This window comes from Acomys minous (assembly GCF_964271855.1).
Source record: "Acomys minous genome assembly, chromosome: 2".
Lineage (NCBI taxonomy): Eukaryota > Metazoa > Chordata > Mammalia > Rodentia > Muridae > Acomys > Acomys minous.
In genome coordinates this window covers 82560604-82572694 of record NC_140484.1, presented here as the reverse complement: position 1 = coordinate 82572694, position 12091 = coordinate 82560604, and the positions used below count along the sequence as shown (strand labels likewise).

General features: G+C 37.1%; 1 protein-coding gene across 1 annotated transcript; it reads right to left on the bottom strand.

Annotated features, from left to right (window-relative positions):
• Positions 1 to 9602: 9602 nt before the first annotated feature.
• On the bottom strand, positions 9603 to 10988 carry LOC311592028 (vomeronasal type-1 receptor 4-like; the record flags this gene model as incomplete). The annotated part of the gene is made up of 1 exon (XM_084771961.1): positions 9603 to 10988. The coding sequence occupies exon 1, from the start codon at positions 10512 to 10514 to the stop codon at positions 9603 to 9605; it is 912 nt and encodes a 303-aa protein (XP_084628087.1). The 5' UTR covers positions 10515 to 10988.
• Positions 10989 to 12091: the final 1103 nt, after the last annotated feature.

The following is a 12091-nucleotide window of genomic DNA, read 5'->3' as shown; positions in this document are numbered from 1 at the left end:
TCATTTATATCCATTGTTGTTGGGTTCTCCAGGTTGTTTTCATTAGGATTGCTGGGATCTGGAGATGCCATCCTGTTTTGGTTTTTGTTAGCATTCTTTCGTTGTCCCCTTGTCATTTTGGTGAATCTTTACATCTCAATGGTTATCCCATCCCTTGTATCCTCCCATTCTTCCCTCCCTCCCATTTTCCCCTTATTCCCCTCCCCTATGACTGTTCCTGAGGGGGATTACCTCTCCCTGTATATGCTCATAGGGTATCAAGTCTCTTCTTGGTAACCTGCTGTCCTTCCTCTGAGTGCCACCAGGTCTCCCCCTCCAGGGGACATGGTCAAAGGTGAGGCACCAGAGTATGTGAGAAAGTCATATCCAACTCTCCACTCTACTGTGGAGAATGTTCTGACCACTGGCTAGATCTGGGTAGGGGTTTAAAGTTTTACGGCCTGTATTGTCCCTTGGCTGGTACCTTAGTTTGAGCGGGACCCATCAGCCCAAATCTGCCTATCATAATGTTCTACTTGTAGGTTTCTAGGACCCTCTGGATCCTTCTACTTTGCCATTCTCCCATGCTTCTCTCATCTAGAGTCCCACTAGAATGTCCTCCCCTCTGTCTCAGTTTCCTGGTAAGTGAAGGCTTTTGTGGGACATGCCCCTTGGGCTAATATGCAGATATAAGTGAGTATATACCATTTGAGTGAAATTTTTATGTTGAAGTCTTTGATTCACTTGGACTTGAATTTTGTGAAGGATGATAAATATGGATCTATTTGCATACTTCTACGTGCAGATATCCAAATAGGGCATCACCATTTGTTGAAGATACTTTCTTTTTTTCCATTGTTGGTATTGGCTTCTTTGTCAAAAGTCAAGTGTCTGTAAGAGAATGGGTTTATTTCTGGATCTTTGATTTGATTCCATTAATAAACTTGTCTGTTTTTCTGCCAATACTGTACAGATTTTACAACTATTGCTTTGTAGTATAACATGAAATCAGGGATGGTGATACCGTGAGAAGTTCTTTTATTGTACAAAATTGTTTCAGCTATCCTGGACTATCAATTTTATCATATGAACTTGATGAATGCACTTTCAATGTCTATAAAGAGTTGTGTTAGAGTTTTGATGGTATTTGCATTTAATCTGTAGATTGCTTTAGGTAAGATGGTCTTTTTTACTATGATAATCCCACCAACTCATGAGCATGGGAGATATTTTCATTTTCTGATATTTTCTTCAATTTCTTTCTTTCTGGACTTGAAGTTTTTGTCATATTGGTCTTTCACTTGCTTGGTTAAAGTTACACTAAGGCATTTTATATTGTTTTTTAGTATTGTAAATGGTGTTATTTCCCTAGTTTCTTTCTTAGGCAATTCATCTTTTGTATAAAGAAGTTTTTTTAAGTTGATTTTGTGCCCAACCACTTTTCTGAAGCTGTATATCAGATGTAAGTATTCCCTGGTATGGTTTCAGTAGTCACTCATGTATACTATCATATTACCTGATAATAGAGATATTTTGACTTCTTCCTTTCCAATTTTATCCCCTTGATCTCTTTTAGTTGCCTTTTGAACTAGCTATAACATCAAGTACTATGGTGAATAGACGTGGAGACCATGGGTAAACTTGTCGTTTCCTTGATTAGTTGAATTTCTCTATATTTATCTTCATCTAATTTGATGTTGTCTATTGGCTGTCTGTATATTGCCTTTATTTTGCTTATGAATGCACTTGTATCCCTGGTCTCTGTAAGACTTTTATCAAGAAAGGATCGAGGATTTTGTTGAAGACTTTTCAGCATCTAATGAAATGATCATTTGTTACCTTTTCTTTCAGTTTGTTTATATGGTGTGATACATTCCTGGATTTTCATATGTTGAAACATTCCTGCATCTCAGCAATGAGGCCTACTTGCTCACAGCGGATGATGTTTGTGATCTGTTCCTATCTTTGTTTTTTGTAAGTATTTTATTGAGTAGTTTTTTAAAATCAATATTCATGAGGGATATTGGTCTGAAATTCTTTTTAGTTTTGAGTCTTTGTGTAGTTTAGGAATCAAAGTTAGAGTACCTTCATAGAATGAGTTTAAGAATGTACCATTTGTTTCTACTTTGTGGATTAGTGAGGAGTATTGGTATTAACTCTTCTTTGAGAGTGTTGTAGAATTCTGTACTAAAACTATCTGGGCGTGGACATTTTTTTCCAGTTTTGAGAATTCCTTAGCAGTTATAGGTCTATTGAAATTGTTAACCTGATATGATTAAACTTTGGCAAGTAGAATCTATCAAAACCTCCCATTTGGCTTAGTTTTTCCAGTTTTGTGTAGTACAGAATTTTGAAACAATACCTCGTGATTCTTTGGATTTCCTCAGTATCTCTTGTTATGTCACCCATTTCCTGCCTTTTAGTTTGGCTAAGGGTTTGTCTGTCTTATTGATTTAACCAAAGAACCAATATTCAGTTTCATTAATTCTTTGTATTGTTCTATTTGCTTCAAAGTTATTTATTTCAAAACTGAATATGACTATTTCCTGCCATTTACTCTTTTGTGTGTTTGCTTCTCTTTGTTCTAAAGCTTTCAAATGTGCTATGAAGCTGCTAGTATGAAACATCTTTAATTTCTTCAGGAAGGCTCTTAGTGCTATGAAATTCCTCCTAACACTGAATTCATTGTGTCCCATAAGCTTTGTACTTTCATTTTCATCAAATCCTGAAAGTCTTTAATTTTTTTCCTTCTTTCTTCCTTGACGAAGTGGTCATTGAGTAGAGAGATTTTCATTATCCATGTGTTTTTAGACCTACTGTTGTTGGATGAAATGTTCTGTAGATATCTCTTAGGTCTACATAATTCATAACATCCATGAGTTTCATTATTTTCCTGTTTAGCTTTTGTCTTATGACCAGTCAATTGGAGAGAGTGGCATATTCAAGTCTCCCATTATTAATGTATGGGGTTCAATATATGAGTTATGCTTTAGTATGTTGTTTTTACCAATATGAGTGCCCCTGTATTTGGGACATAAATGTTCATAATTGAGATGTCATCTTGGTGGATTTTTCCATTGATGATTATGAAGTGTCCTTCCCAAACTCTTTAGATAAATTTTGGTTGAAAGTCTATTTTATCAGTTATTAGAATGGCTACTCTGGCTCATTTCTTGGGTCAGTTTGCTTGGAAACCAACTTCCCAGCCATTTACTCACAAGTGTTGTCTATTTTTACTGCTGAGGTATGCTTGTGTGCAGCACAATGATGGATTTTTTTTTTTGCATCTACTCTATTAGCCTGTGAGTTTTTATTGAGGAATTGAGTGTTTTGATGTTGAGAAGATATTAATGACCAATGATTGTTGATTCCTACGATTTTGATGTTGGTGGCAGTTGTGTGTCATTCCCTTCTCTTGCTTTAGCATGTGTGAAATTATTTCTGTGTTTTCTTGGGCGTAGTTACCCTCATTATATTGATGTTTTTCTTCTAATATCCTCTATAGTTTTGGGTTAGTCAAAGATATTGTTTAAATATGGTTTATCATGGAATATCTTGTTTTCATCATATATGGTGATTGAACATCATGCTGGGTATAGTAGTCTTTGCTGGCATTTATGATCTCTTAGGTTACACATGATATTCCTGCCAAGGCCTTTCTGGCTTTTAAAGTCTCTGTTGAGAAGTCTGGAGTATTCTAATCAGTCTGCCTTTATATGTTACTTGACCCTTATCCCTTGTGGCTTTTTTATTCTTTGTTTGTTCTGTACATTTAAAGTTTTGATTATTATGTGGTGGGAGGATTTTTCTTTATGATCTAATATATTTTGTGCACTGTAAATTTATAGGCATCTCTTTATTGAGGTAACAGAAATTTTTATGATTATGTTGAAGGTAATTTTTGAGCCTTTGATCTAGGGATCTTCTCTTTATTTTATTCCTATTATTATTGGGTTTCATCTTTTTATGTTGACCCAATTTTCCTGAATGTTTTATATTAGAATCATTTCAGACAGCAATTTTCTTGACAGAAGTAAATGTCCTCTATGCTTAAGAATATCCCTTCCATCCCTTGTTTCTGTTGGTGATGCTTTCATCTGCAGTTCATGTTCTCTTTCCTAGGTTTTTCATCTCCAGGCTTATATCAGTTACTGTTTTCTTTATTGCATTTATCTCCATTTTCATGTCTTTAACTGTTTTATTCATTTTCATCTCTTATTTGCTTGTATTTTTCTGTGTTTCTTTAATGGATTTATTTATTTCCTTCACTTCTTTGATAGCATTTTCCTGTATTTATTTATGAGATTTGTTAGTTTTCTCCTTAAAGGCCTCTATCACCTTAATAATATTAGACTTAAGGGTATTTTATTGTTCTTCAGATGTGTTCTGGTATTTAGGGATTGCTGTGGTATGATAGCTATTTTATACTTGTGTCATATTGCCCTGGGTTTTGTTGAGTGTGCTTTTACATTTGGTATTTGGTCATTTAGTTGTTGCTAGTGGCAAGCCTTGTGGTCCATGATGGTAGTAAGTCTCCGGGGTTTCAGGTAGAGCTGCTATGATGTATTGGCTGCAAGCCTCTCAAGATCTCTGATGGCTGATTGCCTCCAATAGTCCCTCCTGGCTGCTGACACCTGGGATTTCATGTAGATTTGTGGCCTGGGAAATGGCCCTAGAAATACATGGGTGTCCTCAACACTACTAGGTTTTCCCAGAGGAATCTGGAAAGCAAAGATTTGGGAGAGGGTTCCCACCTGGTAGTCCATGATAGCTGTCAGTCTCTGAGATTTCAGGTAGAACTTGTCCCTTGGTAATTGGATGCAAAGGATTTGGAATAGACCTCAACACTACTGGGTTTGCATGGATGCACTAAGCAAATGAGGAGTTGGGGTGGAAACCTATTTTTTTTAACTTTTATTAGCTTTTCTAATTTATTTGTGTTACATTACCATCAAAATATATTGCTTGATGTATAATGAGCATAGTTTGAATAAGTAGATATACTTAATTGTACACAAAATGACTCATACAATTATCCTCCCCTTTCTCACCCACCCCCGTGTGTGTGTGTGTGTGTGTGTGTGTGTGTGTGTGTGTGTGTGAAAATGCCGATGCCGCTCCCGTCCAGCAGGAAAGACACCAACACCGGGAACTCTTCTTGCAGCAGTTTTTATTCAGGATCCTGGAGTGACCCCGGGAAAAGCTCCCACAGAACCTTTATAGTGTGCCTGTCCTATCAGAAACTGCCACATCGTCACTCCTGGTTGGTGCATTCGGATCACACCACCTCACACCATGCCTTGTCAGATCACACCACCTGACGCTATGATTTGTTTGAATCACGCCACCTCATGCCATACCTTCAGGCATGCGCATAAGGGGCTTGCTCACTGCACATGCGCATAAGGATTACTCACTGTGCATGCGCAAAAGGGGGTGCATTGCGCTGGGGAAGCAGCAGGGGGCGCTGCTATCTGTGGCTCTCCACATGAAAACACCTACATGCACAGTGATTACACATGTTTTCCTGCAAAAGACTCTACAGTGACATGGCCTGACTGTAAGTATGGTCATACTTCGGAATGACAGAATAACTATGAAAAAACTGGCAAGCAGCTTTCAGTTCAGCTTTTGGTCAGAAGTTTTGGGGAAATGTTTATTACTTTTGATAGAAGGTAGTAGCTGGATTCCTAAGTGTTCATGAGGAAAAAATGAAAACTAGTGGAGATAAACAGAGGCCTCTGCCATTACATTTGCTAGAGACCAGCTGGGGTTATACATGAGAATCACAAAGAGTTGACAGACAGAAAACATTGTGTTAAATGAGACAAAAGTACTGCCAGGAAAAGGATAGTTTTAGTGGTTCTGGACTCTGGGAAGAATCCGAAAGCAGTACTGGTCCTGGCCATGTGCTGTATCCTCCAATTGTTCCTGTACAGAGTGAAAATAAACAACCAACTGGTGTCTAGCATGAGCTCAAGCTGACAGCACTGTTGTATACAGGATGTCACTGGTTTGGCCATCATGGACCAAGTAAGAGTATATAAAAGTCATCAGGTTTGCTGTGTTTTCTTTGTAATATTATGCTTTCATGTGAGTGTGCCAAGTTAATAAAGAAATGATGCTTATAAAGAAATGATGTATCCAATTGAAGTACACAGAATAAAAATACACTTGTGGGGCGCTGGGGATTTAGCTCAGTGGTAGAGGGCTTGCCTCACAAGAGCAAGGCCCTGGATTTGGTTCTCAGCTCTGGTGTAAAAAAAATACACTTGTGTCTTTTTACTTTAATCTCTGAATACCTGGAGTTATTGGAGCTGACCTTGATGGCCTGAAGTACTTTGAGGAATGCCTGTTCTGTGCAAGGAGCAAACCAATTTACATCCAATTTTATTGGAAATTTCTTTCACCCCAAAGATGTCATTATCTGGGTACACCTTAACACAGTAGAGTTAAAATATTAGCTATAATCAAGTGCCTGAGAACCTAGTCTATAGACCTTAACCTGTAACTAGCTCGGTCAAGAAACATATAGTGGTGGAGAAGAGAAAATTTCTCTAGAACTACAATTATAAGCAGAGGCAAGAAGATCATTTGAATAGACAGTCCACTGGCTTTCATGTTGTCCATCTGATATTTCCTAGTGCTGGAAGGCCTGGTGGTCTCTGATGACAGGTGGCCTCAGGGATTGCATGAAGAGCTGGTAGCCCTGATGGCTGCAGGTTTCTGGTGATCCCTGATGGCTAATGATTTCTGGTAGTCCCTATTGGCTGCTGGCCTCTGGTGGTCCCTCATGGCTGCCACCTTGGGATTATCAGGTAGATATGGGGCCTACAAAATGTCATCTTAAGTAAATGGGACAGACCTCACCACTGCTGAGTTTGCTTATAGGAGCCCAACGAACTGGCAGAGGGGTCTCACTTGGCAGTCCCCGATGGCTGCTGGCCTCTGGTGGTCCCTCATGGCTGCCACCTAACAATTATCAGGTAGATCTGGGACCTACAAAATGTCACCTTAAGTAAATGGGACAGACCTCACCACTGCTGGGTTTGCTTATAGGAACCCAACAAATTGGCGGAGGGGTCTCCCTTGGCAGTCTCTGGTGGCTGCTGGCCTCTGGGATTTAAGGTAGAACTATGATCTGATGCAGGTAAGACATTAAGGAAACCCTCACTGCTCACCATCCAAGCTTTTAATGAGAGGCTTCAAATGTTTGGTGCTCTCTACATCCCTGGAGCTACAGCATCACATTCTGAAAAGTATAGTGGAAGGTAGAATATCTGAGTCTGATTGTACAGCCTTATCAAGACCCTTTTCCTAGTCAAGACATTGGTCCTATGATTAACCTTGATTTTGAGGTCCTGTGGCATTCATGTGACTGAAAAACAAGAACTGAGAGACTTAGTAGGAGAGATGAAACTCTTATAAGAGAGTGAAAGAAAAAAAAAGAAGATGAAAGATGCCAATCTAAAGCCAGACATATCATCCCAGCAGGTTTTTTTTGAAAAAAAAAATAATTAAATGTATAATTTCCTTTAAATGGGAGGACTAAATCTCTACTGCTATCTGTTATGTACTGACTCTGAACATGTTCCTGATGTAAATAACATTTTAAAAATAATTTTAATGTAATTATTTTAAAAATCACTTTCTCTTCACTTTCTTTCCTCTAACCCTTCTCTCTCAAGATCATAACATTATTTTCTTTACTATTTCATAGAAACAAGGGTAAGTATATAAATAAAACATAAGCAGTCCATTATATATTACTTGTAGGTATATGATTTTGAAGATAATAAGTTTGTGTTGTAAAAGAAATTAAGAGTTGATCCCTGGAAAAGACTATTTCTCTTTTATTATGATATTATGAAAGAAACAAGGAAAATAAAGGACCATTTTATAACAAGAATGTATTTGTAACAAAATAAAGCCTAAGTATAGCAGTTATATGATAAACAACAAAAATTCCACTGAGTTGAGGGTTACAGAACTATCTTTGGAAAGCCTTTGTGTACATTCTGAAGCTGAGCTGAGAAATGCTTATGAATAGATGGATTACAAACAGAAATTGTTCAAACATCTATGACAAAAACATGTTGAAAAGCCTACATGTCAGTGTCTATCGATGTTACTTAATACTAAAAATGAAACACTTATTTAAATTTTCTTTGCATCATGAACAAAATGCATAAGCTTGGGTGGGTATTTCCTGAAGAAAAGTAACAATGGTTGTTTTGATGAATTTGCTCAGCAACAATGAAGCCCCAGAGCACATACAATCATTGTGGCCCTAGAAGTTGTTCAAAAGAGAAGACATGGAAATGCAAGCAGTGAGATGGGACTGGAACATGGGGTATTTCTTCCACCTCAACATTGTGACATGGGACCAAGCTTCTAACACATGGTATCAGGGGACACTGAGACCACATGCAAAAACAGAATTGGTGGGTAAACAAAGCAAAGGGCTTTTAAGTTTCATTTTGTTAATAAATTATTTGCTCTTGTGTCAGATTTGTGCTCGTGGGTTAGTGCCTGTGGAATCCAGGAGATGAAATGATCCCTTGGATCTGGAGTAACAGGTAGCAGTGACCTGAAGGATACAGGCTCTTAGATCTTAACTCTAGGCTCTATGAAAGCAGTTCATACTCTTAACCATTGATATATCTTCTACACACTGAAAAGGCAAAACCAACATTTATTATTTAGTAATCTCACAGTTGATTCTATCATTAATGTTAAGAAACATAAAATCAAATAATTATAACAGAAAATTCTAAAAGACAAATAGAGTGAAATGCATAGAGAAATTTTTAATTTCTATGAAGGAGAGATTAGTTAAGGAGATCTATGTAGTGAGTTTACACTGTACTTCTGTTTAGGATAATATCAGCATGGCATCTGGTAGCAGGTTTGAGTGTGACTGTATTAATTTACATTTTGGAAATGCATGAGGAGCTGTGTTGGATGTGGAAATGTTTTTTAACTTGCAAATTGGGTGACTTCCAAATGCAAACATGATAAAGGTACAAGCATGCACTTGAACAGTCAGAGTGACAAGGAAAAGAATATACAATATTACATATAGACTATGGGAACAGAAATGTTGAACATATTTTACCTTCCATTTTAAAACAATGAAGTGTAGCACAGTATAATAAATAGCCAATAAACACACCACATGTAAACATAAGATTCAATTAAAAATGTTTCCATGTAATTCAATGTCAGTCAATCAAAGAGCCAGAAAGCATATTGTAAAAGTGTTAACGATTACTTTAACCCAAAACCTAAAGTTTCCATTATTTCTTCATGATTTTAAAAATTTACATACATTGGATTAACATCCACATATACACCTTAATTCATAATGAATATAATTGATATATATGTAGTCTGATATTCTTGTGCAAAAAGAACACATGATTATAAATGTGCATAAACATTTGTGTATGTGAACACATTGCATTCACAGTGATATACAGGTTTATTTGCAAAAGTGTCCACACTCACATGGCATGATGTTATAATTATGTCTACAATTCTTTCAAAATGACTCAATAACCAAGTATGAAATGTGAATAGGCTTTCAATTAAGCTCCTCAGTAGAAAATTGCAGGGAAATGTCAATTCCTTTTTGAAGATAAACAAAAGCTGGACACTCGAGAGTCATGACTCATAAGCAGAAAGGGACAAAAAGTAGGGAAGAATAGAGAGGCCATTGCAGTCACATTCACCAAAGACCAGCTGGGTTTGTACAATAAAGTACCAAATAATTGACAGAGGGATGAGAGAGTGTAAAAAGAAACAAAGGTACTAACCAGAAGAAGGATGGTTTTGGTGGCTCTGGACTCAGGGGAAGATTTTGAGGTCACCTTGTTCCTGGGCATTTGCTGCATCTTCTGTTTGTGCCTATACAGGATAAGAACCATATAGCTGCTGGCCCACACCATGAGTCCTAGAAAAATAATGTCCGGAGTTGACAGCAATGCTGCATACAACATGTCTCTGGTTTTGTCATGACAGTCCCAATAGCAGTATAGAAAAGATTTTAGGTTTGTCGTGCTTTCATTGCTGTATTTTGCCCTCATGTGAATAATATTTACACTGCTTATAAGAAAGTAAAGGAACCAGCTCAGATACACAGAATAACAAATGTATTTTTGTGTTTTGAATTTAAGGTCTGAACATCTGGAATTCCTGAGCCCAATGGTGATAGCCTGGAAGACACTGAGGAAGGCAGTGCTGCCAACACCCACACTCCTGCCAACTCTGTGAAAGGAGAAAACCAGTTTGCATCCAATATCATTGAGGAAGTCTTTTGTACCAAAGGCTGCAACACTTTGTGGCACTCCTTTACACAGTAGAGTTAAGATGTTGGCTACAGTCAAGTGCATTAGAATCCAGTCTGTAGACCTTAACCTGTATCCTATGAAGTAAAGAAACAGATAGTGGTAGAGAACAAAAAAATTCCCCAGAAGGCCAACCACAGTCTGAGACAAGAAGATCACTCCTACAGCTAGCTCACTGGTGGCCATCCTTTCAGTACCTGATCTCAGACTGAGGATCCTGAGTGGGAAGATGAGGCTGATGCTTCCCGTACTCTTGCACAGAACATACAAGATTCTCCATCCAGAATATGTTCACCAGAAATATTCCAATTACAGGACAGCCAGTATCATGGCATAAATTACTCACATGAAGATAACTGAATGTGGCACAAAGTGCTCAAATATTGTGGCTTCACACTTTGGGGAATGTAGAAAGAGGCAACATTTCTTCTCTGACAGCACAAACACAGGATACCTACTGTGGCCTAGAAACATAGTGATGAGTGATTACAATAACTGATTAATAATCTGGTTTGCACTCAATTTTGGGAAATAAACATTAAACAATGTAAAATATCATACGATGGTGAAGATTAGTGTCAATTTAAGATATATTGAGACTTGTATGAAGTAAATTTGTAAATAATGATATAAGTGTTGAAGTTAATAAAATATAAGCTATATATCCAGCATGTCAATGCAGTTGGAACTGTTGTTACTCTGTAAATAAGCATTAACATTAAGAATATTTTAGATATGATAAGTTTAGGAGATAAGCTTAGATAGATAAGTTTAGGAGAGGAGCCATGATATCCTATAGAGACCCTTTATGTAGTCAGACTTTTACTTTTTAAATGATCTACTTTCACTTTTTAAATGATCTACCTCAGCATAATAAAATACTTCAAATGATTAGATATTTTAATACATGCAAAAACCATATGTAATCCTAATAACTGAAGGCATAAAACAGTAAAATTCATGACAATTTTCACTTCAGTGTCCATTGTCACTTCAAAGGAAAAAAGATACTTGTATTTTACTTAGCATTGGATATTTTTCAAATGGTATGGATGCAGTTTACATTAATTTTATTCTCACTCTGGGGTAGAGAAAAAAAACTTTGGGCTAAAGAGACCTTCACTTCCATGGAATTTCAGGTAGGATTTCATTACTTAAAGGAAGAATATCACTACTCATTAAAATCATGTAGTGATAATTGGTGTATGACTGGAAGTGCTGAACTTTAATTAGGGTTATAAGAAAGAATCACAGGTCAGTATTTTTTTCCAACTTAAGATCATGAAAATTTACTCTTTACCCTTTTTCCTTTATGGAGGTTATTTACAAATATTTAATATAAAATAGGTACATATTCAATGTCACAATGATATCCTGAGTGAAGCAGACTGTGAATGCAACCTCCATACACAGTTTAGTACCATGCATCTTATTAACCACAGTCACTATTGTGTGTAGATCACAAACAAAACTAAAACACACAGACTTATAAACTTCCCACCAATCTACGCAGTGTTACCAATCACAGAGAGCACTATCAAATTGCCTAGTGAGCTCTTCTCATAAAAAGAATTGTTTCTTTCTTTTTTTAAAGAGTGACATTTTATGATCTCAATACAATCAAACTTCTTTTACAGTAGGAAAGGGCACAGCAGGCACTAATAATGAGCAATAAGTTAAGGTAAGTTAGAATTGGAATGCAGTGGTTCTAGCACTCCAGGATTCATTTCTTCCTGATCCCATTCCTGAGGAGACTCTGCATC